This window comes from Hemitrygon akajei, chromosome 30 (genome assembly GCF_048418815.1).
Source record: "Hemitrygon akajei chromosome 30, sHemAka1.3, whole genome shotgun sequence".
Classification (NCBI taxonomy): Eukaryota; Metazoa; Chordata; class Chondrichthyes; order Myliobatiformes; family Dasyatidae; genus Hemitrygon; species Hemitrygon akajei.
The window spans coordinates 16593515-16611436 of record NC_133153.1 but is presented as its reverse complement, the minus strand read 5'-3'; the positions used below and the strand labels follow the sequence as shown (position 1 = coordinate 16611436).

The 17922-nt window shown below is 40.0% G+C and overlaps 1 protein-coding gene across 1 annotated transcript in view; it reads right to left on the bottom strand.

Moving 5' to 3' along the window:
* Positions 1-12430: 12430 nt before the first annotated feature.
* Positions 12431-17922, bottom strand: part of rasef2 (RAS and EF-hand domain containing 2) — an 81467-nt gene continuing 75975 nt past the window's right edge. Inside the window, exons 15-17 of the mRNA XM_073033041.1 lie at positions 14039-14158; positions 13664-13740; positions 12431-12922 (exon numbers count right to left, since the gene is read on the bottom strand). Coding sequence (XP_072889142.1) covers positions 12826-12922; positions 13664-13740; positions 14039-14158 — 294 coding nt within the window. The 3' untranslated portion in view covers positions 12431-12825. The remainder of the gene's footprint in view (positions 12923-13663; positions 13741-14038; positions 14159-17922) is intronic.

Sequence of the window (17922 nt, the reverse complement as noted above, 5' to 3'; positions counted from 1 at the left end):
AGATAATGCCCTGTGTATGCTAAGATTATTATAAAAGTGAATGCTACTGGATATGACCAGTATTTTGTTCTGTATTGTCACATCAATTGAGCTGGGTCCATCATGGGACAGGAAACTGTGGTTGTTGTTTTCTTTGCCTCTAAATGTGGCTGTTGACTTAAAATTGAACTCCTTAGTTCTTAGTGCAGAGTGAGTAAATGGCTCTGCACTGAAATGTGAAGCACATCAAGTAAGCAAGTTGTGCAGTTCAATCACGCATCAATCTTTTGATCAAACTGAAGGTGCTGAGAAGGGGGGAGGGGGTTTAGGGGAAGAGGATGAAAAGGGTGAACGAGACATTTGGGTTTGACTTGTTTTCCTTGCTGCACTGTTTTATTGTTACCTGACAAACTACTTATTTATAAGTGTATATTAAAAAAAAAACTTTTCTATATTTTATGCATTTGCTGACTTTAATTCAAGGTACTGTCACCCTTTGGACTGAGAGTTACAAGGTTAGACCAGCAGTCTGCTGGAATTGGCTAAATAGCCTCACCACATATTTGAAAACTGTCTCCGTATAGTGTCCTAATCAGTTTTGAAATCTGGGTGTTTTTGAGTGTCAAATGTTCAGTGACTGTTAATGAATTGCTGGATAACAATCTTCGAAGGATTATTTGACATTGCTCATAAAATGGTATGGAACAGCTTTTCGTTCTGTGCCAAGCAGAGTTCCTGCAGCGTGTCTAGCTGACTGACTAAAGATAGAGTTGAAGTGTATCCTGCTTCTCAAAAACAAATGGTGCATCTTCTCTGATTAAAACAGACCATTCATCCTTATTAGCAAAACCTCTAGTCAGTTCTAGTGAAGTGTCAACGCAAGAAGAAACAGCTGAAAGCAATTGGCTGGATAATTACTTACCACTTTGTTTCTGACCAGTTATTTTAATCTGCCAGTGAATAACAAAAGTTTTGGCAAATATTCCAAACGCCTGATTGTGGTACCTGGCTGAGTACTAAAGACCAGTGCTGATCAACTGGCTGTAGTGTTCACCAATATTTTTAACCTCTCACTTTGGCATTCTGGGGTACTCAACTGCTTCGAACAGTTTTCAATTATATTGGTACCTTGGAAGAACACAGACATCCACTGTGAAGTGCTTTGAGAGGCTGGTGATGAAACCGTATCAACTCCTTCCTGAAAAGTGACTTGGACCTGCTAAAGTATGCCTACTTGGACAACAGATCCACAGCCATTGCCATTTCATTGGCTCTTCACTCAACCCCAGAGCATCTGGATAACAAAACTTCTGGACATAAGACTTTTTAATCAACTACAACTCAGCATTTAACACCACCACCCCCTATCAATAAGCTTCAAGAAAAATACCTTGTGCAATTGGATCCTCTATTTCCTCACTTGCAGATCCCAGTCAGTTTGAATCGGCAACAATATCTCCACAAGCTCCATCAGCACAGGTGTACCACAAGGCTGTGTACTTAGCCACCTGCTCTACTCGCTTTATACTTCTGACTTTGTGACTAAGCACAGCTCCAATGCCATATATAAGTTTGCTGATGACATTGCTCTTGCAGGCTGAATCAGAGGTGACGAATAAGTATATGGAGGAAGATTGAAAATTTGGCTGAGTGGTGCCACAACAACCTCTTACTTGATGGCAGCATGACCAAGGAGCTGATTATTGATTTCAAGAGGAGGAAACCAGAGGTCCATGAACCAGTCCTCATTGGAGGATCAGAGGTGGAAAGGGTCAACAACTTTAAATTCTTCAATGTCACCATTTCAGAAGAGTGCAATTACAAAGAAAGCACAGCGGTGCTTGTACTTGGATGTTCAGAAGAGTACAATTTGGTATGACATCTAAAACTTTCACAAACTTCTATAAATTTGTGTTGAACTGGTATTGACTGGTTGCATCATGACCTGGTATGGAAACACCAATGCTGTTGAATGGAAGATTGCACAAAATGTAATGGATACAGCACAGCCAATCATGGGTAAAGCCCTCCCCACCACTGAGCACATGTATGCAGACTGCTGTCACAGGAATGCATCGTCAAGGCCCCCCGCCACCCAGGCCATATTCTCTGCTTCCATCAAGAAGGTATAGGAGCCTCAGAGGTGGCAGCACCAAGGACAGGAACAGTACATTACCCCTCAGCCATCAAGGAATCAGAAGGAATAACTTCAATCTACCTCACTGACCCCATCACTGAACTGTTCCCACAATCTTTGGACTCGTTTTCAAGGACTCTTCATCTCGTTCTCAATATTTATTGCTTATTTATTATTGTTATTTTTTTCTCTTTTGTACTTGCACAGTTGATATTCTACACATTGTTTGTCCATCCTGTTGGACGTGTTCTTTCATTGGTTCTGTTTCCTGGATTTACTGTGTATGCTCGCATGAAAACTAATCTCAGGGTTCCATATGGTGACACATGTACTTTGATAATAAATTTACTTTGAACTTTCAACACACTTTACTGAACCTTCTAAGTTTGTGCTTTCTGACAGCAAGACGTGGCAGCTACTGATCTGCAAATTATTAGAAGGATTTTTTTTATTGAAACAAACTTTAAAGTTGAAACCTGAGTTTTAAATTGTTAATTTGTCAATTGTTAAAACATCCCATCTTCTACGTTCCACCATGGGATATTTTTCACAGTGTAAAGTGCTAAACAAGAAAGGTTCTTTTACCGTTTTGTAAATCCTAAAATTTCAATTACTGCATTAACTTTGGTTTGCTCATTCTCCCCATTAAGTTGTTCTTGAATAACAGAAATTTAATGTTCATCTGGCATCCCAAATTATTTGACCTGCTGGATATTTGTACTACTTGGTTTTAAACAAGCTTGGTCTAGAAATAGCACTACTGCTGTGATTTCATGTGATGCAAGTACTAAATCAAAAACAAACACTGGAAATAACAAGTTACTATTGGAGTTTGATTTAAGCAGTTGAGTATATTGCCCATCTTCTCTTATGTAGAATACCTTTTCCATTCTGGTGGGTTTTTTTTAAAGTAGAAACTTTTGATATCTTTTGACCTGCTTGTCTCAAGTCATTTGAGAGCCACTATTCAAATTATCAATATACCACTGGATCATAAGGCATGGATTTTAGTGCTGAAATCCGAAATGGGTGTTGGGCCCACTTGTATTACAGCTAACTAAGGAAAAGATCATTAGACTTTATCATGAGTAAAAATAAATTGGCATTAATCAAATATGAAAAGTATTAATCTTATCACCCTTGATGTTGATCCTAACTCGTGGCTACAGTCGAATGAAATAAATCCATTCTAATTATCATGTTAACTGAAACTTTGAGGATAAACTCTGACCAGAGGCATACTTGCACACAATTTGTGCTAGAATTGGACTTCTGCAATAGCATACATGTTCTGGCCAGGTTGGTACTAGTGTATGAGTGTGCTCACTTCAGTGCTTGGAAGATATGTCACTTGATCTTGCAGTTAATACAATTTTACCAATGGATGACTCAATCTGTAGTTCATAGTTGAGAGTAAAATGACTAAAAGGATTTTCAATCTAGGACTTGTTTCCATTCCTACAAAAATAATCACAGCTGTACATTTTCTTTTAAAAAAAAACAATTTTCTTGATATAAGATGCATCATAATTTTCTATAATTTTTCATATCAACATTTTCTCTTCACTACATTGCACTGCTCCTATCCTGGATTCTGAGTATGCTGAAGTGACATGTTAAGAGTTGTGACACATTACCTGCTGTGTTTATTAAAATTTATTTAGTCTTTTTAAACTGCCACCTTTACCCTGTCTTCACCAAGTCTCCATGGACTCTGCACTCACAGGATACTTTTAGTTGGAGCCAAAGATTTTTAATACACGAGATGCCAGACTTCATTTAAGCAGTTCTAACTGGCTGCTGAATTACTTGGAAGATAAAGTGGCCAAGAAATAAGTAGTCATCTGGAAAAGCCATGGTGGGAAAGCTGAGAAGGTAAGGGGCTTCAGACATTTTAACTAATGGGAAGGAGCTCAAGCTTCTCAAGGGACTTGTGGGAGCATAGTTGCTTACTGAAACTGAGCTACTGTTATAATTGAGACCTGGGCAAAGTGTTGAGCAGGCAGGAGAAATAAATGTACAAGATTGCAAGTGATAGTGTGTAATGTGTTCTTCAGTCCATGACCATTTTGATCTTTAGCCACTTGCACCATCTTTGAGCTACAGCTGTATTCTCGTCTATTTAAGTGCCTATCTAAATGTCTCAAATAGAGTGGTTCTATCTGATTCCACCATCACCAAATGCTAGATGTCAATTACCTTGTATAAAGTGATTACAGTATCTTAAAAATCCTCTTGCCTGTAAACATACAGTTAGAAGAAAAAGTTCATGAGCCCTTTGAAATTACCTGGTTTTCTGCATTATTTACAAAATGTTGTCAGAACTTCATCTAAGTCACAATAATAGACAAACACAATCTGCCTAAACTGATGACACACTTCTCCTCAGTACTGAGTGCACCATTTAAATAGTCTAGGTCCAGAAAAGATGTGTGAACCTCTAGGGTAATGCCTTCCACAAAAGCTATTTTGTGTCAAGTGTTCCAAACAATAGGATGAAATCGAAGACGTGGGTTGTAGAGGTGCCCTGCCCTATCAAAAGGCACGCAGTCAGGTTTCTAACAAAGCCTGCTCTTAAGAAGGATCAGTTTATGTGCACCATTCCTCAATCAAAACAACTTTCAGAGGACCTTAGAAGGAAAATTGGAGAGATGCATGAAGGTGGAAAAGGCTACAAAAGCATTTCTAAAGAGCTGAGTGTTCATCAGTTCACAGTAAGAAATTGTCTACAAATGGAGGAAATTTAGTACTCCATAGCAGTAGACATCCTGCAAAATCACACCAAGAGCACAATGTGCAAAGCTAAAGGTGAAAAAGAATCCAAGGGTAATAGCAAAAGACATGCAGGAATCTCTAGAACTTGCTAAAGTCTCTGTTCATGTGTCCAGTTAAAGAAAAACACTAAATGAGAATGGTGTTCATGGAAGGGTGCCTGCCACAGAGGAAATCACTGTTAACAAAAAGAAACCATTGCTGCAAGTCTCAAGTTTGCACAGATGAGACAAAAGTTGAACTTTTGGCAAAAATGCACACTGCTATGTTTGGACGGGAAAGGGCACTGCACACCAACAGCAAGACCTCAACCCGACTGTTGAGGTGTGGTGGAAGGAGCATGCTGCTTTGCTGCCTCAGCCTGGACAGCCCATGATGTTGAGGGAACAATGAATTCAAAATTATATCAAGACATTTTATAGGAGAATGTCAGGGTAGTGGTCAGTCACCTGAAGCTTAATAGAAGTTGGATGATGCAACAAGACAATAATCCAAAACACGAGTAAATCAACAACAGAATGTGTTGGGCTTTTTTTTAAAAAAAAGAAAATTTGTGGTTTGGAATGGCCAAGTCAAAGTCCAGACCTTATCTCAATTGAGATGCTGTGGCATGACCTGAAGAGGGCTGTTCATGCAAGATATCCCAGAAATATTGATGAACTGAAACTTTTGTATGAAGGAATGGTCTAAAACAACTCACAGTTGTGCAAGTCTGATCAGCAGTTTTTGCTGCTAAAGGAAGTTCTACCGGTTATTAAATACAAGGATTCACATACTTTTTCCAGCCTGGACTGAATGATTAATGTATTCAATAAAGACATGAAAAATATAATTGTTATTAGTTTAGGCAGATTGTTTGTTATTGTGACTTAGATGAAGATCAGACCACACTTTGAGTAATTAATGCAAAAAAAAACAGGTAATTGCAAAGGGTTCATTAACTTTTTCTTGCAACTGTATGTCCTCCTGTTTTGATATCCTAGCCATTAGGGAAATTTTGCTACTTGTGCTTCTATTATTGTGTATGCCTCTCGGGTTGCCATATAGCCAGCTCTTACTCCTGGGAAAACAAGCCCATTTAATCCACTTACCCCATAATTCTAGTCCTCCAATTCTGGCAACATTTTTTTAAGTCTCCTTTGCACTCCAGCACAACTACCAGAACTACAAGCAACTACTCCCAAGTGTAGCCCAACCAGTGTTGTGTAAATATGCAACATTCCAGCTTAATTCTGTACTTGACCCATGAAAGAAAACATCCATATGTAGTCCTCATCCTGTTGCTACTTTCAGAAAAGCTTAGACTTCAATCCCACGATCCCTTAATTCATCAACTTTCCTTTGTGCCTTACTACTTTCTCGATATCTGACCCCAGTTTGACTCATGGTGGGATAAAATATAATCATCAAAAGAAGCATCCTTCCTCCAGTATTATTACTATCACCTAGCTAATGTTGGATCTAATTAGTTCACCTTTGATCCCATATGCTTTAATATTTTGGATCAGCTACCATTTAGGACCTTGGCAAGGTACTTGACAAAGTTCCCTTATATATTGTCTATTGGCCTGTCCTTGATTTTCTTAAGTTACCTCAAAAGAAAACACACAAATCAGGCAAGGGTTCCCTTGCATAAAAGCATATTGATATCCTTGTTCAGCTTCTTCATTTCCAAATGTACTTAAGGTAAATTATTGGAGAAAATCCTACAACAGATGAAAGATTCACCATCCTATAGTTATCTGTGTTATCCCTGCTTCTCTAAAAGAAATATTAGTTATCTAGTCTTGTGTCACCTCACCTGTGCTAATGATAATGTTACCAAAAAAAAAACCTGTTAGGGTCCTTTGCTTCTTTAGCAACCTGGAATAGATCTTGATTGGCTCTGGGATTTATTAACATCTATCACAAAGAGACTTCAGGTGTTGGAAATCTGGAACAAGACACACAAAAAAAAGTGGAGGAACTCAATAGGTCAAAAACATCAGATCTCTTGATGGGCAGCCATTTTAATTCCACTTCTCATTCCCCTGTTGAATTCTGTTTATGGCAAAATCTTGCTCGCTCCCTCTCTCCCTTTCATCCATCCATCCTCCCTATGGCCAGGTAAGGATTGGTGGAGGAATGACTCATTCAATTTTGATGGTCTCCAACCTGACGGCTTTAACATCAATTTCTGTAACTTGTACTAACCACCTTTTAACCATTCCCTTCTAGCCCTTTCATTTGTCTCTTTCCCTGCCCTGCCCACTACAGTATTGGTTCCCCATCTTCCCTTTATTCCAAGGTCTGTCCTATCAGATTTTTCCTTGGGCCTTCTGCCTCTTCTACCTATGACCTCCTACCTCTCACATCATTCTCCCCCCCCCCCACCTTCTTACCTTCTCCCCTCACCTGGATTTATCTGTTACCCACTAGTTTATTCCTCCCCTTGTTTTGTACAAGGATCTGCCCACTTTCTTTCCAGTCCTGATAGGGTCTTGGCCCAAAGTGTCAACCATTAGCTTCCCTCCATAGATGTTGCCTGACCTGCTGAATTCCTCTGCTTTGTTGCTCCATAACATCAAATATTTTTTCTTCTCAATCCTAACTAGCTCCAGATTATCTATGTACCAGCCTAGAACACAATTTTCCATGTCTTTCATTTAGGTGAATTTCATTGAAGAATTCATCTAGGACTTAACATTGCCGAGCTCCACACTAGATTGCCTGTGTGTTCCTAAGGGTAAATAGTCCCTGAGATTGCTAGGAATGGTTTCTAAGAGGACTACACTTGCCCTGGCTACCAAATGTTCCTGATATTTAGACTTGGTTGGAAAGGATTTTCCATTGTTCTCTTTTTTTGCCCTCCTAATTTGTTCTTTTGCACTACATTCCTGGGTGTCAAGATCTCTGAGGGTCTAACCTGGTCCCAGCATATTGATGCAGTCATAAAGAAGGCAAGACAGTGGCTATACTTTATTAGGAGTTTGAAGTGATTTGGCATGTCAACAAATATGCTCAAAAACTTCTATAGTTGCACCGTGGAGAGCATTCTGACAGGCTGCATCACTGTCACTGAGGGGCTACTGCACAGGACTGAATGAAGCTGCAGAAGGTTGTAAATCTAGTCAGCTGCATCCTGGGTACTAGCCCACAAAGTATCCAAGACATCTTTAGGAAGCGGTGTCTCAAAAAGGCAGCATCCGTTATTAAAGAACTCCAGCAACCAGGGCATGCACTTTTCTCACTGTTACCACCTGTATCAATTATTGATATTTGCAATTTTATTAAAGTACCTTTCTGTCACTGTGAATTTGGATGTTCAAAAATTTTACATCTGTCTCACTGCAAGCTAATCTTGGCAATTCACAGATTTGGCATCACATTGATTGTGAGTTGAGTTTCAGGTATTATTTGTGCAACAGAGACCATCTATGTCCATTCCTGTAATGTAACTTCTGTTCATTTGTTGATAAAATCCTTTCACGTTTTTGTTGACTCTAGATTCAGTTATTCTAGTTCACTCCTGTTCACTCTGTAAACATTCTGTAAATTCAGCTTCATTGCCCAAGTGTCATTCAACCTGTACTCGTATGCTTGCTGACCAAACTGGACCACAATTTGGTGACTATTTAAAAAGTTTTCATACTTGCTTTAAATTTGTCTTGTTCGTTCCTGTTCTCTGTTGGCCCCATAGCAAACTCGCATATCTAGGGGTACTCATCCTGTCTTCTACAGTTCCACCTACCTGCCTTCAGATGCCAAAGACTTGAATCCTGTAATTCCCTTTTATGTTCATTAAAAAAATTCTTAATAGTTCAACTTTTATCACTTCTCATATATTGGTTTACTATTGTCACATGTACTGCGATACTATATAGTGAAAAGCTTTTGATTTTTAAAGCCATCAAGATGGATTGTGCCCTGTGTAATTAAACTGAGGACATTTTTTAAAAGTACAGAACATGTTGAAGACAAAGTGCAAGAGCAGCAATACCTAAAACATAATTGTTTTTTAAATGTAAGAGAGGACTGTTCAAGACCCTGCTAACAGTGGGATTGAAGCTGTCCTTGAGTCTGTTGGTAGGTCTTGGGCTTTTATAGTAGATCTTCTACCAGGTGAGAGAGGGGAGAAGAGAAAATGATCAGGATGGGAGGGATCCAAGGTTGGCTACTTTCCTTAGGTAAAGGGAAGTGTTGATGGAATCAACAGAAGGGAGGTAAGTTTCCACATGCTGGACTGGATTACTTCACATCCCTTTAGAATTTGTGTGATCTTGGGCAAAGCAGCTGACATACCAAGCTGTGAAGCATCTGAATATAATGCTTTTGAAGTAAATCTATAAAAATTGGGAATTGCTGAATTTCTGCACCCTTCTGAGGAAGGCAGAGCATTAATGGCTCTCTTGGTTGTAGCAATAACATGGCTGGACCAGCACTGAAGGCTCTCAACCAACATGCTGATGCAATCATGAAAGAGGCATGAAATGCCTACTTCATGAGGCGTTTGAGATGTCACCAAAGGCTCCTGTAAATTTCTATATGTACATTGGTTGTGCCACAACCTGGTATGGAGGTTCCATTGCACAGGATTACAAGAGGCTGCAGATGGTTGTGGACTTAGCTCATACATGGGCCTCCAAGCTCCCACCACACCATTAAGGACATCTTGGAGGCAGTGCTTCACGAAGGTGGCATCCATCGCAAAGCATCGTCTTCATCTGGGACATTGATGCACCATCAATAACTCTCGGAGACGTGAGTTAAGGTAGGCTTTTATTGGCTGGAAGAAAGCACAAGCAGCAAGCGACCACCACACAACATCCTGGAGACTGAGGAAGGAGCAGTGCCTCCAATCGCCTTTATACAGGGGTCTGTGGGAGGAGCCACAGGAGCAGTCAGCGGGGGGGGGGGGCATGTCCAGACAGGTATATGTAGTTCACCACAGACATGCCCACTTTTCATACTACCTTTGTGAAGAAGGTAAGAGCCCGAAGACCTGCACATAATTCAGAAACAGCTTCTTCCTCAGTCAGATTTCCAAACAGTCCATGAATGCTACCTCATCATTCCTTGTTCTTGCGCTATTTCCTCATTTTGTAATTTATAGTAATTTTGTCTTTGCACTGTATTGCTGCCACAACAAATTTTAGGACAGTGATAAACCTCATTCTGATCTCTTCGATCTTCCATCTTCCTCCCATCCCTCTGATTGCAAAGAATCACATATACCCGACCCAATGTATAATCAGCATTTTTCATATCCTCCTAACTCTTAAATAGATAAATCTCAATCTTACTATTAAGATGGCATTATTAATACTGACTCTCAATTATTTGAATTTGATTTGCATTAGTCTTATATTGGCTTAATATTACGTATTCAAAAATGGTTATTATTCACATTATCTAAGCTATCTACCTAGCACTAAGCTAATCCCTGCTGGGTCCTGTTCAATAAAATAACTGTTAGAGGAATTTTCATATGAAATCCTGCATCAATTCTCCAGAAACCTACTACTTAGTTTCTGTCCATCTCTTTAAATGTATGCTGCCCAATAGTTTGGGGTGATTTATCTATTCAAGTAACACTGTGGTTATTTTGATTTTCTTAATCTCTTTTGTCTGAACAAAATGGTTCCTCACAGTCGCACAAGATGTATAATACAGAAACAAATCCTTCCACTTAATTGCAGCCTGTTAATCTCCGCCCATTATTGTGACCTTCTGTTTCTTTATCTCTGGTGTACTTGAATAAAATTAGAAAATGCTGGAAAAAAAGTAAACTTTTCACTATAGCTAAAGATTTTCTATATTTAGATGCACAACATTCAGAGGATTTGCTTTAGTCCTTGTAATAATTATCCAGTTTCCTTTTATTAGTGAATCACCCGATAGGTTGCATTTCCTTTGCATCTAATATCAAAGATTCACCTGGGTTCGTTATTTCTAAGTCCATATGCTTTGTTCGTAAAGCTCCAGAACATACTAGTTGCAGGGACCCTTCTGTGCCAGTAGATGGAACCAAATCAGCCCATTTTCCTTCATATTTCCTGACATGGGTGTTAGTAATCATTTATCATCTTATGGTGGCAATAAAATTACCTTCCTAAACTCCACCTGTCCTAAAGTGCTATTGGATATGGTGTTAGTGTTTAGACCTAGAGATGAAGAAGAAATAGGAATACAATTCCAAATCAGTATGGTGTCCGACTTGGAGGGCTAAGTGTAGAAGATGGTGTTCCAATATGCCTGCTGCCCTTTGACACGCCACCCAGTCCACCTATCTTTCACCAAAACTAAGTAGCCTTTGGGGGACAAGTACGTTATTCACTGCCAGTTACCCAGTCTCTGACTATATAGCTCTGGTATTTGCAACTGACCCCCAGGCCTTAACTCATGGGGGGAGCTCATGGGGGAGATAACGTTTGAATATCAAGGGTAGGTGGCTAAGATTCTCAGTAGTTCATAAGGGGTGTTGTCATTACCACAGTAGCAGTATGTAATTACCTGGCTCTTATGCTCAAATATTTTGTGCTTCCTACATGCAGGCTTTGGTTATGAGTTGCTGAGGTATAACAAATATGTAAAATTACCCACTTGAAGGGCCTATTCCACGTTGTTTTTCAATCAAAATCAATCAATAAACTTTCTGTGCCAGATCAGCTAAGAAGCTCTTGCGCTTCGTTATGGTTAGAGACTTAGAGAACCCATACAAGCAACTTGTAGTCAATAAGATCAAACAAAAAGCATCAGGTGCTTTATCCTGCATACAAACTTTCGTTAACTTCCTATTGGAAGATATGGGGCAGAAAAGAATGACATCACTGTTAAAGTCATTGGGGTACAGGTACAGGTAAAAACTGGGCTGAATGTTCAGCACAATGTACACTTCAAAGGGAATACTTTGGGGACTTCCGGTACGGCACAGATATCGCCAGCAACAGATGGTCTTATTTCCTCCTACATAAGAATAGAAAAGTGGGTCTTGCAGCATGAAAGGGGGAAACAAAAGACAGACAAGAGGAAAACCGCAGCAAAACCCGAAGACAAGTGATAAAATACCGACTGACGGTGAGGACACTGACGTCGGCACTAGCAACCGAGCTGAACAGGAGGATATGGAGGCTGTTCATGCGAACATCATGGCTGAAATACAGCCGCTTCTTTCGGACAAGAGAAAAGAACTGAGTGATACCTCGGGTTTTATAAAGAAGGAACTGGTGGATTTCAGAGAAGAAATTAACCAGAAGTTGAATGCTATTGCTGGTGATTTAAAAGAAATAATGGGCAGAGTTGAGGGTATGGAGTAAAGGGTGACAGAAGTGGAGGAATGGAAGGCAGAGACCGGGGGGGTTCTTTCCCGCGCACTGGAACTTCAGGAGATCATTGAAGCTCAATCAAAGGGAATACTTTGCTGGGAGTTACTGATTTCTTGGAAGCGACGCTTAAAATCATGGTTTACAAACCGGGTGCTGCCCCATGAGCACCAGCACTGACCAGACTCCAAAATCCATTTCATTCCCTTGCTGCTGGAAATGAAGCTGAAGATTACAACAGTTTACAATGCAATTTCAATATTAAATTTAGATTTATTACAATCAGTTTTATTTCCAATTCTAATCAATATTTTGAACAGATCTTGTCATTGCAAACATACCTTCATTTTACAAAACATTTATTTTACTTTTTACATCTGTTTAGTGTCAAGTTTTATATTGATACAATACCATCACAAAATAGAAAATAAGTTGTGCCTTTGCTTAAATATCTATAACTGTGTACCCTCAAAAATATACATTGTTATGGCCAATATATTGGCAGATAGAGATGCTCTCAAATGAGAGTAAAGGATTTTTTAAAAAGTGATAATATTTTGTGAACACTCATCACAAATCCCAAAGGTAACCCAAGAAAGGTCAGTGAAAGACTGCAATCCACTTCTACGTGTACTTCTAAACTTTACAGCAATTGTTCGCTTTTTTGCCATCTGCTGGCAGTAGTTTCATCTGTGGTTCATTTTTCTTGATGCTTGCAATCTTTTTGGCCTCTCTGCAGAGGGAGAAAAAAATTATGTCACACATTGTGCAGACATAGCAATGGAGACCATCAGACTGCAGTGTGATAGTGCCCGCTGAGGTGGATTGGCACTTAATTTGCAAAACTGTGCAATTAGAAATTCCGGTAGGGCTGAGGCAGATACTTCACCCACACCATTTTAGTTTGGCATTGAGATCTGGATTGAAATTTGAATTACTATCACTTTGAGGAATGTATAAATCTGTTACTACTTTTATTGGTAAAAGTCTCTGGTCTTGCCTCACAGCTATCTGTGTCACATGCAGGCGCTGTGTAAAATACTTCTTCAGCAAATTGGGAGCCACTTCTGACTCCAATTTCTTCCACATTATATTAACATTTTACCAGTGATTCAATACTTTTGGGCTAATTCAGTTACTTCTGGGAAAGCAACTGAATGCATAGCTCAATATGATCCCAGTGCCCAGATCATTACAGCACTGAGGATCAATAAACTCTCTTAATACTCACATCAGCATTCCTCTCATCCCTCACCAGTTTATGCATTGTTACAACACAGTTATCCAGTTAATGTTGACACCATCTCTAAAAGACAATGTATACAATATGTTCTGGGGATTCTTGTGTCATTGTTAGGGTACTATGCAAAGTTGTTGAAAGAAATGTGATTCACTGTGCACATTTTTACAGCAGTTACAGTGAGTACTGCTGTTCATACACTGCAGATGTGTGTACAGTTAGCAGAAACCTTACCTGGCCAAATGCAGAACTGCTTCCACCACATTGGTCCCATCCTTTGCGCTTGTTTCACAAAACAAAGCACCATACGTCTACAGAGAAAAGCAATGATTTACAATGATCTATAATAAGGCTGATCTGAATCAATATATCTAATTAATTAACTCAAGCAATTGTGAAACAATGTCTGATACAAAAATAATCATTCATTGTGGAAGCATAAAAACTAAAATACATCAACTCTATGATTGTAACTTCCCTTAGGAATAGTGTTTATCTGTAGTGTTTGCTAATCTGTATTAATGAGAAATGGTGACATTTAACACTACATAGTTATGGAAACAATGAGAAATTGAGTGCATTAATGAGGTGTAGAAAAGAAATTCATACCATAGCTAGCTTCTCTCCGTGGGCAGTCAATACAGCGTTACACCGTGCTTGAGGCATTTCGTTTCTTAGATCTATTTTATTGCCAATTAGGATGATTGGTATCGGGTCATCCGTAGAATTCTGAAAAGTATATTACTCATTATTATACCGTAGGGTGTTTTAGCATTAATGTACATTGATATACAAATTACAAACATGTTGGTGATTGGCATTAAATGTCTATTCATTGCAGGTGCCTGTATTTTTACTGGAAATTCAATAGAGAAGTTCTTCACCAGCATCAACGAGAGAAAGCTTACAAGAGGTAGAACAGCAAAACAAGAAAACTTGCATACACGCAAGCTCCTGATTCCACAAGGTGCCTCATTAAAAGTATTGAGGCTTGCACTGATCTAGTCTAACTGTAAGTAATTAGAACTTAACAAATTTCATAAAATGCACCCTGTAATTTCAAAGTGTCTTCTACATATTTCATAGAATCAGTGTCAGAACTGGACAATATTCCCACCAGTGTTGGCGTGTGGCCAAGTGGTTAAGGCGTCCGTCTAGTGATCTGAAGGTTGCTAGTTCGAGCCCTGGCTGAGGCTGCGTGTGTGTCCCTGAGTGTGAGCGTGGAACAATCTGCTGGCGGAAAGTGTTGGATGCTGGTTCAATTGCAGCATTTTGAGAGAGGTGTGGACAGGCACATGGGTAGAGGAGGTTTGGAAGATGATGGTCCAGGTGCAGGTAGACAGGACTAGGCAGAAAAGCAGGTTGACACAAACTAGATGGGCTAAAGGGTCTGTTTCTGCACTGTGTCTCTATGTTCATTCTGTCCATCAAATATTGTCCATACTAATCCCATACACCAGCACTTGGTTCACAGCCTTTACAATTCAAGTACTGTACTCATCTAACTACGACTTGAATGGTACCCAACTCCTCTATCCACTCATGCAGTGTTCCAGAATACAATTTCTCCAAATAAGTGTTCTTCTTCACATTTCCCTTCAAATCTCTTACTGCCTGCTTCAAACCTACGGCTTCTTACTTACGGGTACAGCATGTTAACGGTTCCTTCTGGCCTATCAGGTCTGTGCTGTTTAATTACACTATGTGGCCAATTAACCTACCAACCCATACGATAGGAAAAATGTAGGTGTGTGGGAGGAAACCAGAGCACCTGGAAGAAACCTACACAATCACGGGGGAAAATGTTCAAGCTCCTTACAGACCGTGGTGGGAACTGAACCCAGGTTGCTGGTGCTCTAATGGTGTTACCTTAACTACTACACTACCATGCTGCCTTACCATAGCTTGTTCTAGATTCTTCCGCTGTGTAGCCTATGCCCACCATGATTTTTGCAGTTCTGACGTCTCCCTCATCCTCTTCCACTCCGAGGACAAAAATCCCTCTCTATTTATCCTCTCTTCATATCAGCAGCACTGCATTCCAAATGACATTCCAGCAAATCTTGGACTGCACCCACTCCAGAGCAATCACGTCCTTCCTCCGATGGGACAACCAGATTTCTACTCCAGCTTCAGCCTCACCAATGCTTCAACTGTTTCACTTTCATCTCCCAGTGCCCTGACTAACCAAGTATCCAATATGATGCCTTCACCTTTAGCTACCCATGCTGTCATCTTCAGCAATCCTCGGACTTCAGTGTTTCAATCCTCACAAAGTGCAGGACTGTATACTTCTCAGTATTAAATTCTGTGAGTCATCAGTTTATCCATCTTACAAACAATTATTAAATTACTGTCAATACAGAACTCCTCATGGAAATTTTCTCTCATACTGATAAAATCTAAATCAATTATAAATAAAACAGATTTCTAACCATTTTGAAGCAAAAAAACTGCAGATGCTGGAAATACTAAGCAGATCAAATATCAGCTGAAGTGAAAGAAATTTTGGGTACTTATAGAAGTGAGAAGCTATATCATTTCCAATAAGGAATAACCAGTTCTCTCCCTCATTGATGCCTGACCAGCTGAATATTTCCTGTTTTCCTTTCTTCATTTTGGCACAAGGCATGTGCTGGTGACATATTCAAGTAAGTAGCCAGACCCTACATAATGGGCAAGTGCTCCACAGAGAGCCTCTTGCTGTCAATGTACAAAAACTGATCTGAAATAAAAGCTAAAAATACTCAGCAGTTGGTGCAGCATCTATGGTGGAGTTGGTTGGGAGAATGGTGGTGGGTGGGGAGAATATTACCTACCCTGCCTTACCTATTGATCACTTCCAGCATCTTGCTTTTAATTTTATGAAGCACCCTTTTAAATCATCAGGACGTTTTGCATCCAGGTAGGTTCGTTACGTCGACCAACCTGGCAGCCATCTGCATGGGACAGGTACCACAAACAATAAAACTCATCTGTTCATTTAGCATTGACCTTGGATCAGCAGTGACAGGCCTGAGAGTCAAAAGTCTGCTACACCAGGTTAATGCTAAATAATGCAATCTGCTGCTGCAGAGGTTCCTTGCTCATGATCCAGAACACTAAAGGGAAGGAGGAGAGGCACCCAGGGATTTAGCATGACACCAAACCACATCTGCCTATTAGTGAAGGCAAAGCGCCTCAGACCATTTGTAGAGCAGCATTCTCGGTGCCTCGCCGACACTCAATCAAGATTACTGAAAACTGCTTACTTCGTTATTGCTCAGGACCAATATTCATAAACTTGACTGCATGGGAAATGTAAACCTACTTTCCTTCAAAATTAGTTCCAAAACAGTGCTTCAGGATAGACAGCAGAGCAGACAATGGGTTGAATGGCCTAATTATGCTCCCATGTCTTAGAGACATTCTGAAGCTCTGAAAGACGCCGTGGACACTGCAAGTTCTTTCACTCTGATTAGTGCTACACGTGGTTTCTTTGTTCTTAAAGCGGAATAAAGTAAGAAGTTATTAATTGGTATCCCACTCCATAACCTCAAATGTATTCATTAGCCATAACTATGCAAGCAAAGCAAGACAAGAGAAATTCTTTTAATTCATTCATTTTGGGGGATCTGAGTTTCTTCAACTTAAGAGGAATAGACAGAGTGGACAGCCAGCGTCTCTTCCCCAGGGCACCACTGCTCAGTACAAGAGGACATGGCTTTAAGGTAAGGGGAGGGAAGTTCAAGGGGGATATTAGAGGAAGGTTTTTCACTCAGAGAGTGGTTGGTGCGTGGAATGCATTGCCTGAGTCTGTGGTGGAGGCAGATACACTAGTGAAGTTTAAGAGACTACTAGACAGGTTTATGGAGGAATTTAAGGTGGGGTTTATATGTGAGGCAGGGTTTGAGGGTCGGCACAACAGTGTGGGCCGAAGGGCCTATGTTCTGTACTATTCTATATTCTATATAACTAGGCCAGCATTTATTGCACATCCACTCAAAATATTTTAGCTAAAGGAAATTGTGAAACAGTTACTAGCAGCAACTGATGACAAAAGGCCAAGAGAAGATATTACATAGGAGGGAGGATAAATCTCCCTAATATAACAGCAGGAGTCAGAGATAAAGTCACCAACCCCAGATAGATCACCACCAATATAATTCAAATACAAGATTATGTAGAGTAAAACTGATAATCTACTATCCTTCAGAAATCCCAATGGTTGGCGTTATTTAGCTGTTTACAATGCTCCCTTGAAACTCAGTGGGAGTCCATTGCCCAAGATCCCTTGAAACTCGCCAGGTTTACTGGAAAATTTACGATCCAGCTGTGTAATTTTTTTTATATAAAAAGCTGAATTCAGTGTTTTAAGCGTGTTGAGGAAACTGCCATAGTCGCACCAAGGTCCCAAGCATGCCAGATTAAGGGAACATTCCTGAACTTGGACCTGGATGTGTACATTGCCAATCCTGAATCAGGAGTTTGCAATACTGCAAAACCTTGGGGGT